Genomic DNA, 14,964 nt, shown 5'->3' on the forward strand with positions numbered 1-14,964 from the left:
TTTAAAAGATTTTTAGATTCTTCAATTAGGCAGATAAAAAGCAGGTGAGTCTTTTATTGAAAATACCTTGACCTTTTTGTCAGTCTGTATTACAGTAGAATCTAGGGACTGCAGCTGATGCAATCTGATCTAGATATTTTGCAGACATCTCTAGTCACTGTAAATGGGCAAGATTGACAGTGGAAAGTAGAGCCACCACAAGGGGTAGAGCTTACCTAAAATCAAAGAGAGGGTATTGTTAGAATACCTACTGAAACTCAGACCACAAGCTGTACAACACAGTGTCCCAGCCAGATGATCCTGCTGTATCTCTGAATACAGCAATGTTACTTGCTGAGGTCTCTTTAAAAGTTGAAGTAAATATTTGAGTGTTTTAAATGTTAATGTCTGCTAGCCTGCTAGAAGGATTGTGTAAATGTGTTAAGTGTAAGCACAAAGCCCCTCTGCTGTTAGAATAGAACAGTTAGTTGGAAAAGACCTTTAAAGAGCATCAAGTCCAACTGTTAGGATGTATAAATACCCTTAATTTGGTCATAGACAAGGCAGGTCTTTTTCACTGCATAGATGCGTTAAAATATCTGCACTACCCTTACTGTAGAACTCCTCTTTTTCAAAATTATGAGTCTAGAAAAAATAAGGGTTTTTAAGACAATTGTGTTTGTTGGGAGATATGTGAGGGTAAGTATCAATGTAAGAGTGTCATCACAGTGAAGCTAACTGCATATTGCTCAGCTTTAGTAATGCAGTTGATAATTAATAATGCAGCTAATAACGTCAACATCTCTGATTTAAATATACCTGCCTGGTTTGAGCTACTTAGGGAATGTATATATTGCTTTGCAAAGTACAGTTGGTCTTCCAAAATATTCTTAGAATGGGAACTAGCTGAAACTAGCTTGTTCCACAAAATGGTTGTTTCTGGTGGTAGAAGCCATATGCACCATTGTGCTGTTTCTTGTATAATACTTGAGTGCTCATCTTCTGGTGCTACAATATGTCTGCTAACTATTTGATATTAGTACTGCTACTTTTTTCTTCCTATTTTTTCTTGAATGTATGATGTGTGCCTTTTGATTTATTCTGGTGTTAAATGGTAAAGCAGTGTTATAGTATTTTTGTATATAAAATCTGCACTTTAGGGAAAACATTACTTGGAAATGGAATTTCCAGAATTAAGTTTTAAAGTAAGATTTTAAAATAATTATAAGGTTTACAGTATTAAATATTTTAATGCAGCATAAAGGGGCACTTTATTTTAATCTATTTTTGTATGTAATATTTTTGTTATGTAATAGCCAAAAACAGAACCACAATGTACCTTGCAAAAGTAGCTTTTGGTTTTTTCTTTCAATTTTATTTGAAAGAACTAAATACAGCAACTTGAACTACAGTACTAGTTCGTGAATGGGACCCATTTCAGTAATAAAAACATAGTTGCTTTGCTTGCATCACACAAGCTTGATTCTCGTTTGTTCTCTTCAAACCTGTTCTTTTGATGGATGTTACAAACTCTTCTTTCATTCTGTGCTTATCTTTCAGTGCAAGCAGTTATCAAAAACTTAATGATAAAATGTGTTGTATGCCTGTTTGATCTCTAGAACATACTTGAAACTAAATCTGAAAACCAAAAGGGAATTCTACTAGACCTAAGTTTTCCTAGTAGAGTAGTAGTCAATTTATTTGTCCTTTAAAGTCTGGGCAGAACTGTGATTACACTTTCATATAAACCCACATGCAGTGTTAAGTATTTCTGGAAAGTCAGTTGTCATTTCTGCAAGTGTTTTCAAATGAATGCCATCTCATCTCCAATACTGGAAAAGGATAACGGTTCTAATATTGGAAATGTACATTAAAAAGATGGAAAACCAAAACAGTGTAACTCTTCACTGTAGTACAGTCTATAACAAAAAATCCCTTTTAAATCTGCCCTTCTGAAACTAGTGGTGAAACAATGCTTTTCTTTCTTCCACAATCCTGTTGGGGGGCGGGTGGGGGAATGTACACGGTGGTAGAGATTTTGGGATGATTCTTCTGTCATACTATTAATCGAGGTGTCAGCAGGGAGCAGTAATGCTGGGATCTTATCCCATGCAGTCATCCATGTTGGGAAGACAGCAGCACAATTTGGATGGCTGAACACTTCCTGACTGGACCAAATGTTTTATGCATTTAATTCCCTTTGAAGTCAATATGGTATGGTTAATGTTTTAAAATGAACATTAATTCAAGGCCCAAAATGCTGCAGCAGATTAAAGAAATGTGAAAATCTCCATTTTAAGACGGTAGAAGAATGACTTGGCCATGACTTAAGAAGTATTCTGTCTTGATCGTGGTTTTCCTGTGTAGATAGAGGAGGGGATGGGGACAGAGCAGATGAAAATTGCTGCCTTCTCTCATTTTGGAATATTTGCGCTAGTGGTCAGGTTGGTTTTAGATACAAAGGGTAAAGATAAGCAGCAAACAAAAAGAATTTAAAGGAAATATCATGACTTTTATAAACCTAGAAGATATATGTCCAATAATGCATTAAAAATTTATACTTGTGAAAGTAATAGACCAAAAATGTTTATGAACAGTAATTTCCCTGGTTACTTAGGATTGCTTTTTTTTATATACTCTTGTTTGCTAATTGTTTCTTTCATGGAGAGTTCTTTCTGGCTGTTAGACTTCTGACCTCTGTTTCCAAGTAAATCTTTATTTATGCCATAATTCTAATTTACTGATGAGTCCTGGTTAGCACGTCCTTTCCAAAACCAAGTATTTTTTCTCTGATAGCTAATAAACATTTTTATTTTTACATTGCTTAAAAACGCTTGCACTTTTCCTTTCTAACTCTGAACTTTCCTCTGTGTGGCTGCCTTTGAGGTACTATTTCAGGTATAGTTTTGCTTTGTTTAATTTGCTTCTACAGAATGTGCATGTGATTAAACAGTCCCAGTTCACATCAGCATCATTCCATCTGTATAAGAAGTCTTTACACATTAATATAGATGTTACTACAGTAAATGGTGGCATGGTAAGGTGTTTGTGCAATGATGGATGATGTTAATTATCACAAATGTTTGAAACCGTTTCCCCTTTTTCTTCCTTCTAGGAGATGAAATTTATCAGGACATTTTTCGTGACTTTTCTCAAATGGCATCAAATAATCCAGAGAAGCTAAACCGTTTCCAGCAGTCAGATTCCCAGAAGCCTTAAGTGTCAAGAAGGAAAAGAACCTGCTCCTTCTAGTGCAAGTCGTCTTTAACAGAATGAAATATATGCATTTTGTTAGATAGTTTGGATAAAACGACCACTCTAATGTAGCTGTAGATCATGGTAGCTGGGGAAATGTATAAGAGTTTTATGTTCCACAGTACATATACCTCAGCAGCTGAAGAAAACATTTTAAAGTTAAAGGAATACCTGCTAGCTCGGTGTAGAAATAGTACCAGTTAGCAAGTATGAAGTTCATCTGTAGCTCGTACTTAGAGTTAGCAGAGCATAGCTGTATGTATTGCAGACTCTGAGTGGCAGGATGACCAGATCCGCTTTGCTAATTAGTATCCTATACTGTCATCTGTCTCACTGCTGCCATAAAGATGTGCCTCTGACAAGAAGGTCTAGGTTGCATTTTCTTGGACTGTTTGGAAGGGAAATCAGGTAATGACTTACAGAATTGTCCTTCTGTTTGTGGGCCTGTAACTTTTCTTGTTCCTACCCTGACTCTGGTTAGAGGTAGGCTGTTAATAACAAGATGTGGTAACTTCTCTTTTGCAGCAGAAGTTTTAACACCAGGCTGGCTTTTATACTAGTGACTGCAGGTCAGTCACGATCAGTATATATCCTGGAGGACCAAATTCTAAGAGTTAGTCAATTTTCTTCTGCACCCCTCTTCTCCCCCGAGCCCCTTCTAAAATGAAGATTGCTGTGAAGGAAGTAACTTTTAAATGAGCACTTGGAACCTTTAATGAAAAAAATAAATTTAATCCTGCTGGACATGATGTGGGGTTTGTCAGTATTTTGACATCAAAACTTGAAATTTGAGACATCCAAGTAAAAATGGAAAGCCACAGGAGTCTGTGTAGAACAGTCACACAAGAGCTGTTTGTCACCTTTTCTCTCTGCTGTTCTCACTACTAGCCCTAAGCTGCATATATAAAAATGCATATGTAGTACAGCTACCCTAAATTTAGGTCAATCAATCCTTTATAGCACAGCATGGTGTAACATAATGCGCAAAGGTGCGGATGTGTACGTGTCTAAACTAAGGCTTGCAGAAGAAAACCTAGGAATTATACTGCACATTTTTGCAAAGTAACAACTGAGAATATTTTCGAGCTGTAATGAGGGCAACGACACAAGTTGCTTTTTTTTTTTTTGGTGAGCTCCACCTGCTGATGTGCATGCACAAATGGTGTCTGTAGATACATGCTTGTGTATCAGGTTATGTACTACTAAAATAATCAGCAGAAGCCACACGCCAGCAGATGCAGTTCTTCATATTGTATTTGTCTACCCTACGGACAATTTAAGGAGAATTTTTAGGTAACATAACATCAGTGTGATTTTTTTTTTATAGGATTCTATTAGCCATGGCAGTACGCTAACTTTCTGTTTAAATGCATTTAGGAAATGGCTTTTCTCCAAGCTGGCTTGTATAAGCAAAATTGGGTAAAGAATTTCTGTAAATTGTGGTAAAAACTAAACTTTCTGGCATGTTAATTTTATAAACAATGTATTTTAAATATTTATCATTTTGCAGAAATGTATAGTAGTGCATTTAATCTGGACGATTCTTGATGTGAAGTTAATGGCATCTTAGTGTCCAATAAGTTTTTCCAAGAAAAAGAATCTTAAAAAAAGTTTTGTTTAATCTGTGGTCTAATTATGCTAGGAAAAGCAGACTGCCCATTTGAAGAGTATGTTTAGTTGAATAATAAGCAACTTACTAGAAATTAAAGCTTACAGATGATTTCATAAGTTTCTTTTAAATAATTGTCTATGAAATGACAATATACTTTGTAATCTGTAGTATTTAACAGCAACGGACACTTATTTAGTAGATTTTAGAGAAAGTAAAATTCCCTGTGTACAGATGGGGTAATGTAAGATATGGCTATGTATAGTATACACTTCAGACATAGGGTTTTTTCAAAAGATTTGTATCCTTTGCCACCTACATGACAGTCAGTGTACAATGTGATTGGTTGGTAATGTAAAGCCCGAAAGCTTAGTGGCATAATCACTGTCCTACTCCTTGCTGCTGGGAAAACATCTGAGACACTTAACCAGTCTCCACTGGTGTTTGCTTTCCTACTCAAAGAAAAATCTGAGAAATTTTGCAGGACAACTTCCTACCAACAAAAAGTTTCTTCCCTGTAGCTCTGCAGATTCATCTGCTGCAGTCCAGCTCTCGTCTGATACTCTGCAGTATCAGGCTGTTTATGCTAAAGGACTAGTAACATACCCAATCCACGAATTGTATGACTTTTCAGGAGATTTGGAATTTCAATGGCTCAGGGAGCAGGTGTATCAATTCTGATCCTGCAGCCTTGTTCCCTGATCCTTTTAGGTACACTATGATGTCCAGGATAAACTGCATTTTTCAGGTCAGGTGCAATACGTGTCTGAAGATCTTGCTCATCAGCAAAAATGAATATGCCATTAAGCTACATGAAATGTATCGAGGGTTCAGTCCTGTTAGACACTGGCAGGCTCAGTGCTCCAGGGTCTCTGTACCTTACAGGATTCAGCCCTCGGTGAAACAAAGTATGATTAACTCCAGTGCTATGGAGATCTGGATTTCCTTGAGTTCTGATTCAAGTGCTGATGTTCTGCACAGTAATTTTAGGAAACTTCCATTTTTTATTACAGTATGAATCTGAGTATAACTTGAGTAGTAGACTCTAAGACTCTGGTATGTGTTAACACCTTGCACCCTGTACCAGATAATGGAAAGCTTCAATTCCAGTTCATGTTTCTCTATATATGAGATATGTCATCAGTAATCAGTGGGGTACAAAGCAGTAGATTCCAAAAACAATTCAAAATCATCTTTCATGTGGATTTTTAGTAATTTACTATATAGTCCATTAAAAGATTTTGAAATATTCCTCCTTAGACAGAATTGGATCACATGTTCCAAAAGTCTCTTGGAAAGACAAATGTGTAAGATTTCAACATATATTCTAATGCGTATTAATTTCAGAGGCATAACTTACTTACGTTGCATGTTAAGATGGTATCTGTGGTATCTCCATAGGGATCTGTATTGTTTTGACTGTTCATAAGGTTTCATGTTTTGTTAATGTTGGTACGATGTATGTAAAACTTCTAAGTTATTATACTGAATAGTGCTACTGAATTATATTAGACATTGAAATTTGTTCCCATAAGTTTGGGTGATCACAATAGATGGTCTAAGTTTCCTGACCAATCAGGACCTAACCCAAGAACTCACTGAAATTTATGGCAGTCTTTCCCCTCATTTCAGAGGCTTTGGATTGTACCGTTGTTGGTTCATACTGTCACTGTGTTAAGGGATCCTGTGTTTTTTTTCTTGGTTTTTTTTTTCATTCCCTAGAGTTTTATATTTTACCAGCTTATATACTGAGCTGAAATAGTTTTAGAAAATGCAACCGGACCTTCCTACTGCTGTCATCAACTCCCCATTAAAAAATGAAATTTCTCCGATTTTGCAGTATGACATCCGTACACATTATCTGAATTACTGGAATTGTGCCTGGTAGAGCAAAAACGTCAACTCGCTAAAGAAAAAAGTGAGAACTAGAATAAGCATAGGATTGGCTGTGGTATTTCCAGGACTTTGATGCTTCTCTGCAGCCACCTGTTTTAAAGTAGGGTTGTTAACTCTGCATTTTCATCATGAGAACTCATGAGAACCTTACATGGCGCAGTGACTATAAAAGGACCATTTGATAGTTACAAATAATGTGCAAGGAAGTGATACTTTCAAAACACCATCAGAAGGACTGAGCTGATTATTTAATACACTGAAAGTCAGTATTGCAAGCTGCCGTCCCTGCCACGTCCCAGGGTGAGACCTAACTTAGTCTTTGGGTTTATCGTTCCTGTTTGTACAGTCCTATAGCCTGTCATGCTTCCACAAACACATTTCTTACACCAGGGCCAAGCCCAGAAGGGCAGTGCTGAGGGCCAGGCTGAGCGGACCCCTTTGGTACATCCCTAGTTTCTGCACAGTATTTTCTTCTTTTGCTTCCCATGGAAGGAGATGACAAAGGAGGAAGAAATCCCCCTCGCCTTTCTGTGAAGATTCCAACTGCTGTTTTGCTAGAAATCCCCGAGAACTCTCTGTTCGTTCAAGCCGAGCAGCTGCTCTGTCTGAAATGAATTATTTTCCTCTATTTATGTATCACTCTGTACTTGTTCTTTTAAGCATCCCAGCAGTAAAACGCTCGTTTTCCCCCGTGCCCTCTGCCCCGGACGCTGTAATTGTACGAGGAGCCCTCCTTCCCCTTTCCTAAGGCTGCGCTCTTTGTATCTAAACCGCGGCCGAGCCCCGCAGGAGCCGCCAGGCCTCTCGTTACCGCCCCCGCGCAGCTCCCGGCCGGGCCCGGCCCCGAGCCGCCTCCGTGTGGCGGCGGGGCGGGGCGGAGCGGAGCGGGGCGGGGAGGCCGGGCCGGGCCGGGCCGCAGCATGGCGGCGGGCGGCGGGTAGGGAGCCGGGCGGCCATGGGGCGGGCGGGCTGGGCCCGCTCGCAGCCCTGCGCCCTGGCGCTGGCGGCCGCCCTGGCCGTGTGCGCCTTCTACTACCTGGGCGGCGGCGGCGAGACCTTCTCCACCGCCACCCGCCGGCTCCGAGCCACCCCGCCGGGCCCTGCCCGCCGCGGCCGAGCCCTGCACCTCCTGGTGCTGTTCACCAAGGCGGAGCGCAGCCCCGCGCTGCGGGACAAGGCCCGCGCCGCCCTGCGCTCCCTGCTGCGCCACGGGCGGCTGGGCCGCGGGGACGCCCTGCACCTCCACCTCGTCACCGACGGCGCCAGCAGGGACATCGGCGAGGGCCTGCTGCGGGACGCGCTGAGCCGCGCCGCCTTCCCGCACCAGGTGAGGCGGCACCGGCGGCCCCCGGGGCTCCGCGGCGCGGAGGAGAGCCGGCGGTGGACGGCCGGAGCTCGCTGCTCCCTGGGACGGGGCTGTGCGGGATGGGGGCGCCTCGGGCGAGCCACCTGGAGGCCCCCTGCTTAGCCCCCCTCGGGCAAGGCGCTTCTGGCTTGGAGGAGCCTTCTGGCACGGGGAGTTTCTGTTCCGGAGGCCCCCTGCTCAGCCCCCCTTCAGCCTCTCGGCAGCACGACCACCCGGCCTGGTACTGATACGCACGAGGCCCTGAGTGGGGCTTGGTGCCTGTGTGTAGGTGGCCTCCCGAGCGGTCCTGCAGGGCTGTCGCCACAACAGGCTGCCACCTCACTGCGAGCGGCTCCTAGAAAAGGGGGTGCTGGGGAGCTGCTGCACCTGTACATTCATCCTGCTGCCTGCTGGAGAAGTGCTTCTGCCCCCCTAAAGGCAAGCGGTGCGAAGTTCTTTCACGTTAAACAGGTATTTGGTAACCGGAGGGAGCGCCAAGCTGTGAGACTCCAAGTAAGGACCCTCCTGTCCTGAGATGCTGATGCAGGGCGTTCTGCGGAAGAGCCCTCTCATTCTGCCGTAGCTTTTTGTTTCTTAGTTTTCAGATAGTTCATATTAGTCAAACTCCGCTGGAAAAGCCTGAGATGTAACCATCATGTTGTTCATACAAAATATTTGTTGGTAGATAATCCCATCTCTCTTCTTAGACTGTTTTACTAGTGCCAGCACTGCCGTGTCACCCATAGCGGATAAGCTGCGCCGTACCGAGCAGTCCCCAGCTGTCTGGACGGGGCACGCAACAGGTGGCTTTGGAAACCTTCCCCTGCTGCAGCCCTGTGGGCTAGCGTTGTGTGCGGCACTGTGGCCTGCAGGGCCCCGTGGTGGTGCCAGCAGACAGCTGTGTGTCTGCCGTTCTGCCCCACAGCTGGAGTCGAGCTGACACTAAACATGCAGCACAGCAGCTTGCTTCAGGTTTGTGGCATCGTGTCCCTTGGTGAGGTGCAGCTGCTGGGCCATGACGGCACATGGATCCCTCACAGACACCCCTGTGTGCATGCAGCTGCCTTACTGCCCTCTGCTTTTCTCAGAAACCAAATTCTCCTGCGGGCAGCCTGTCCAGCGCTGCTGCTCCAGGACAATATGGGCTTGTGGGGCTTACGAGTTAGTGTTGTGTGAGCATACTGGGGTGAACCTCTGCATGCCTCAGGTGGCTGCGGACTTGCAGCGAACCATGGCTCAGCTCAGGGAGCAGTTCTTGCACCAGAGCTCATCTGTCTTGGGTGGGATCAAGCAGCATTGTCTGGAGAGTTCAGGTGACATCTCACCAGGGTCTGCTACAGCGGGAGCTCCTTCCCTTTCCTGGAAGGCATGATGCATCCTGGAGATGTTTGGTTTCATTAGTTAGCCTGGGGTTGGCAGCAGACTTCAGATCTCTGCAGTTACCTGGTTTTTAGGTAGACAGTTGCTAATATGGGGCACAGGCTTCTGTATTACTTCTTAGTCTTGCACACTTGCCCGTGATATTGTGACATTTCTGGTGTGCTGCCAGGTGACAGCGCCTCTTTATTCTTGCTGTAGTCTGTCCCATTCCTCCTCTTTGTCAGCAGAAGACATCAGCATAACTTGGACCTTTTGTGCTGCCAAAACTTTGAGGAAGGTTCATCTCTGGTCGCTTCAGCAGTCGCCTGTCTCTGTCCTGAGACCTCTCCTTTCCTGGCTTCTGTTGGCATCCCCAGGACGCGCTCCTGGTTCTTAGCCTGTTCTCCTAGAGCAGGCCCAGAGCCGAGGCTTGACAAAGTGCTCAGAAGGCCGCTGAAGCTGCGGAGGCAGGGTTGATGAACCCTGCACTTTACTTTTTCTTCATGAGGAGGGTTCAGGCTCTGTTTCTGGAGCTATCCTTGCCCTCCCCTCCCAGCAGAGCTGGGATCAGGCAGAACCTCTGCTAGAGCGGAGCCCGGGCATCAGAAAATCTGGATCCTGGTCCTTGGGGAAGGTAGCGGGCCTGCTCTCATCTCCCCCAGAGCACGTGTGCGAGTTCAGGTACTTCCAAAGCCTTCTGGAGAACGCGGCAGCCGGCTGCAGCCTCCCGGGCAGCACGCAGATGGTGAGCAGCAGCGCTTCGGGATGGGCAGACCTGGGCTGCCCGGACAGTCGTCGCGCGGTGTCACCAAGCCCTGCGTGTCTGAGCCCGTGGGCCCTCCCAGGAGGGAGCGCAGGGCGCTGCAGACACATCCCAGACGCGGAGCGCGGGCGGGGAGCGCAGCGTGCCGGCGGCAGATGGAGCTGGTGCTCCGCGCTGCGCAGCCTGCGTGGGGCTGCGGGACGTGGGGCGCAGCAGGGAGCAGCCAGCGAGCGGCTGGGCGCAGGAAGGGCTCGCAGCCTGCCCGGGCCTTTGGCAGGGCCTGGCCGTGCCTTGCCCAGAGGGATCCTGCTGGGCTTTTACCACGGCTTTAGAGCTTGCAGAGAGCAGGTCCTGCCCCGTGCTTCGGGGGCCATCTCTGCTCGGCGAGCAGAGGGCAGTGCGGGGAGCAGGCCATGCCCTGCTGGCTGCTCCGCTCACCGAGGGCCCCGACTCGCCCCATTTCCTGCAGCTCGTTGCTCTTCCTGGTTATCTGTGTACGTAGGGCCCTCAGTGGATGCTGCCCGGTGCCGACTCGCGGTGTTTCTGTTCATTCATCGTCAGAGCCCTCTCCTGGGATTGCTGCCCTTCTGCCCAAGCTCAGCGATGCAGTGCAGAGCTGAGCTGAAGCACCCATCTGCAGCTGCCCTTCATCGCAGCGCCAAAGCATCGCCCACGGTGTCATCTGTGCTGCGTCGGGGGACCGCGTCCTGCAGTCTCCAGGTGCCTTCTCTCTAGAAGGAGGCCCAAGCATGCAGTGCTGTGTCGAGGGCTAGCTTTCAGGAAGCCTGAGCGTGGTTTCTACAAGTCTGTGCTCCTCACTCGGGCAGGTCAGCCCTACTTTTACATCTCGGTCCCCCTCTATGAGATGTGGTTACCAGCCCACCCCAGTGAGGTGCTTTGGGATCTGCACCAGGGTCGCGGGTGAAGGCTGAGCTCTCCTTGTCCTCTGCAGGGCTGGTGCTGTCCAAGCTGGGCTGCTGTGACCCTGCACCTCCAAGACCTCTGCAAAGGGACCAGGCACGAGACGGAGGGAAAGTCAGAAAGAAAGTGTGGTGGCTTTGTTAGTGATCCAATTGAAAGGGTCTTTTCTCAGCGTGAGATGTGTTTATGAAAATGAGTTGCACAGGAAACCCATAGAACTTATTTTTCTTAATGTCCTCAGCAAACTTGGTCAGATTTAGCCACAGGGATTTACTGAAAGCTGCTACGCAAATAAATAACAAAGTACAAAATTAGCAGCAGATAAACAAGCTGTACTACAGTCAGTGCTGGGGAGAGGAGAAGCCTCTGCAGTCCTGGTGAGGACAGCAGTCCTGTGGTTGCAGGAGGATTCATCGTGTCAGGAGTTTGCTTTCCAGAAGTGCTTAACCAAAGGATGGGCAGCAGAAACACATTTTCCTCTGTTTTCTTTGGAAGGCGAGGGAAGACAGATGATACCATCTGGAGTTTCAGGAGTGTTTTTCCCCTGATTTTTGTCCACCGGTGCTTGGCACTCCTCTGCTCATTTCAGAAGTGACTGGAGTTGGTTTGAATTCTTTTTTTTTTTCTTTCCCGTGCTCCGCTGTTCATCATCTCCTGAGCTGGGAGGTGATTTAAGCCTGGGCACTTCTCAGAGGGAGACCTGCTCCCACCAGTGCCGTGGCAGGGCAGGGATCTCCCAGGGGGAGGCTCCCTGGGTCGGTGCTCTGGGCTGGGGCTTGGCTCTGTGCCCCTGCAGCCAGTGCCTTCGCACCTGGGCAGCAGCGTTTTGTTGTGTTTCAGCACCCAGCAGCAGTGCTGGCTGCTGCAGATCTCCTCGCTGCAGTTGCGTGATCCTGTGCTAATGGTGAAGGCAAGGCTGGCCGTGCACAGCCCCCGGGGCACGGCGGCCTCCTGCGCTTCGGGGAGCTGGGCTGAGATGCTGCTGGTAACCGAGTTTCTCCTTCTGCAGTGCCTCGGGGAAGTTGTACGTACGCCGTGTTGTCCAAACAGGAGCGTGGCCCGCGATGAGCTCTCGTAGCACACTTCCCTGGTACGTGCTGTCCTGTGCTCTTCCTGCCTTCCTCCCGGGGCCGCTTGGCGTGAGGCCAGCTGCAGGACACGCAGCTCGCAGCGTGGTCGCGCTGCTGTGAAGTCACAGGGCCAAGCCTCAAGCTCTCGGACTGTGCCCTTGGCCCGGGGTTGGTGTGTGGGGTGCTTCCCCGGGAGCAAAATGAAACGCTTCTGCTTCAGCTCTGCCCCAGCAATGCGCCACTGGGGGCTTGGTGCCGTGCCCGGTGGCTTCAGGGCTTCTTCCAGCATCCAGGACGGGCACGGACGTAGCTCGCTGCGCTCAGCGCTGCTGGGCCCACCGACAGCTCCCTGCTTCCTGCAAGCTCTGCTCTGACATGAGAGCTTTGATCTAGGGAACGATTTCAGCAAGAAGGTGTGGGAGGGATAAGCTCCAGGCTGCTCACTGCCTCCATCTCTGTGCCAGCTTCTCTGGGTGTCAGAGCATCATCCCCTTGCGCATCCCGCAGAGGGCCTGGCTGCAGCGCTAGCTCAGCGGGCTTCTCTTCTGAAGCACTTGACTTGGGTTTGGGTTTAAAAAGAAAAAAAGAGATAATGCTCCAACCTACATGTTTAAGTGTATAGCGCAGTTTTCCTAACTTATAAGCAGATAAAATTCTGGTAGGGAAAAGGAGTGAGAGTGCAGACTGGTTTAGTTGGAAGGGACCGGTGGGGATCATGGGGCTGAATCCTCTGCCGAAGGCAGGGCCAGCTGAGGGAGGTATCTCAGCGTCCCTCAAACCAGGCTTCCCTTCCCAAAATTGAAGGACTGCTGCTAAGTTGTGCCCTCGCAGCATTCAGTTCCTGCTGGGTTTTTCCTGCTTGCAGTTGCCTGAAGAAGGCAGCATGACTTCGAGTCCCAAACTCGGAGCTGCTGAACTCTCTAATCGGCACCAGGGCCGTGTCCCTCGTGCCTGGTAATTACGCCGAAAATCCCTGCGGTCCTCTGGCGTGAGTCAGTGACCGGTGTCCTCGTGTGCGTGTAACGAGCAGCAGCCTGCGTGTTCCTGCTCATCGGACTCGGCGTGCAGTTAGGTGTAAGCCTGTACGATTTCAGTAGCTGACAGTTTGTTTGCAGTCGCTCCTGGTTTTGGAGCAGGTGGGGCTTTGTTGCTTAGCTCTCAGGTCGCTCCTGAGCACAGGTACAGTAGGCGGGCTGGTGAGTGTTAATTTGGTCCTTGGTAACCAGCGTGGAAGGGCTTTGCTTTGTTTTAAAAGTTTGTTTCTCTGTATTCTGTCAAGAATAAGAACACGAACGGGGCTGTGTGGGGTGGTATCAGCAGTCCGTCTTCCCCTGGGTCCCATTTCTGCCCTGTGGCAGTGTGTGGGCAGCACTGGGAAGCTCCAGCGCAAGCAGGCTCACCTCCAGCTAAGGAAGATGCTCAGCTCTCTGGTAACTGCTGATGTCTGATTTTTGTCGGCGTGCTGTGGCCTGCTCGCCCTTTCCTCCCCCAGCCCCGGTGGGGGCATGCTGCGGAGCTTGCTTCAGCGCTGGGCTGAGGCTCAGGAAATCCGGGCTCAGCTCCTGGCCCCGTCCCAGCCTGCCTCTGTGGCAGGGAGCAAGGCTTGGGCCGCAGGGTAAATGACGTGGCCTGGCTCGCCTCGGAGCTGCGGGATGCCAGAGCCTGGAGTGAGCTGTCACCTCTCGTGATCGCCTCCATATGGGAGGCCAGAACCAGTGTCAACAGCTGGGACCAGAGGCTGCAGGAAAACATCCGCTGGATGGACTTGATTGTGTGCGTGGATTCGGGTCTCTCGGTGCCTGCCTCGCATTTCCAGAATGGCCATAAAAACCCTTCCCTCTCGCCCCCGCACACGTAGCTGCCTCTCAGGGCAGGGCGGTGAGCAGGGTCCGGCACAGGCAGACCCCGTTGTGCAGCCAGGATGCCAGCAGCAATATTTGTGGCTCACAACCTCACACGCCTGTGCTGGTGCAGGCTGAGCGAAGGCTGCTAATGATGGGACAGAGCTGCTGGATGTCGTGGCTGAGCGGGGTTTCTGGTGTCTCTCCTAGGTAATAACCCACGATGTGAACGAGCTGACCGAAAAGCTGTTTCCGATAGTCGAAGCCATGCAGAAGCACTTCAGTGCTGGAACAGGGACCTACTACAGCGACTCAATCTTCTTCTTGTCAGTCGCAATGCATCGGATCATGCCCCCAGGTAAGCGTCCGCTGAGCTGCAAACACAGGCTTGCTTTTTCTTCATCCTGTAGGTAGTGTTCGGTGCTGTGTGAAAAGCAAAGCGAGCTCACCGACCCAGTCACCGTGAAAAGAGGCTGCTGCCACTGGAGCAGGGCGCTCATCGGCACGACAGAGTGGGTTGGTTTGATGCCATGCCCGTGGGAGCACAGAGCACAGGTGCATTCACCCCCGGTGCCCCAGCCAGGAGCATAGTTCTGGTTGCCCGTTCCCCATCCCTGGCACGAGCACGGCGTTAGCTGCCGGTGCTGCAGCATTGCTGGGCAGAGGCAGCGGCAGCCAAGTGCCCAGAGAGAGTCAGAGCTTCGCCTTGGGTACTGTGCTTGTCGTGTACTGAGGGTGCTGGGAGATGGCAGGGACGGATAACTGCGGGGCTGTCCTGGAGTATTGTTGCATGAGGTGTGCCCTCTTCAGGGTTTGGGGCGAGCTCCTAGGCCCAAGCCTGATTTCTGCCCGTTCCTGCAGGATGACAGACCCGTCGGTGTGAGAGCACTCATGTCCAAGTGCCTGCTGTGACGGGGGCTTTCTGT

General features: G+C 48.6%; 2 protein-coding genes across 7 annotated transcripts in view; both read left to right on the top strand.

Annotated features, from left to right (window-relative positions):
* The window catches only part of ACAP2 (ArfGAP with coiled-coil, ankyrin repeat and PH domains 2), a 65,437-nt gene extending 58,749 nt beyond the window's left edge, over positions 1 to 6,688 (top strand). For all 5 annotated transcript variants that reach the window (XM_048076633.2, XM_067002035.1, XM_067002036.1 and 2 more), the window contains one exon: positions 3,095 to 6,688. In XM_048076633.2, the coding sequence (XP_047932590.1) occupies positions 3,095 to 3,198 (104 nt within the window). In that variant the 3' untranslated portion in view covers positions 3,199 to 6,688. The remainder of the gene's footprint in view (positions 1 to 3,094) is intronic.
* A 942-nt stretch (positions 6,689 to 7,630) lies between these two features.
* XXYLT1 (xyloside xylosyltransferase 1) overlaps positions 7,631 to 14,964 on the top strand; it is a 42,501-nt gene continuing 35,167 nt past the window's right edge. Inside the window, exons 1-2 of one of the 2 annotated variants that reach the window (XM_048076876.2) lie at positions 7,631 to 8,066; positions 14,249 to 14,396. In XM_048076876.2, the coding sequence (XP_047932833.1) occupies positions 7,695 to 8,066; positions 14,249 to 14,396 (520 nt within the window). In that variant the 5' untranslated portion in view covers positions 7,631 to 7,694. Of the gene's footprint in view, positions 8,067 to 13,880; positions 13,971 to 14,248; positions 14,397 to 14,964 lie in introns of those variants that run through there. The other variant, XM_067002040.1, reaches the window with a different exon arrangement.

The sequence above is a fragment of the Anser cygnoides genome, chromosome 9, assembly GCF_040182565.1.
Source record: "Anser cygnoides isolate HZ-2024a breed goose chromosome 9, Taihu_goose_T2T_genome, whole genome shotgun sequence".
In the NCBI taxonomy this organism is placed as follows: Eukaryota; Metazoa; Chordata; class Aves; order Anseriformes; family Anatidae; genus Anser; species Anser cygnoides.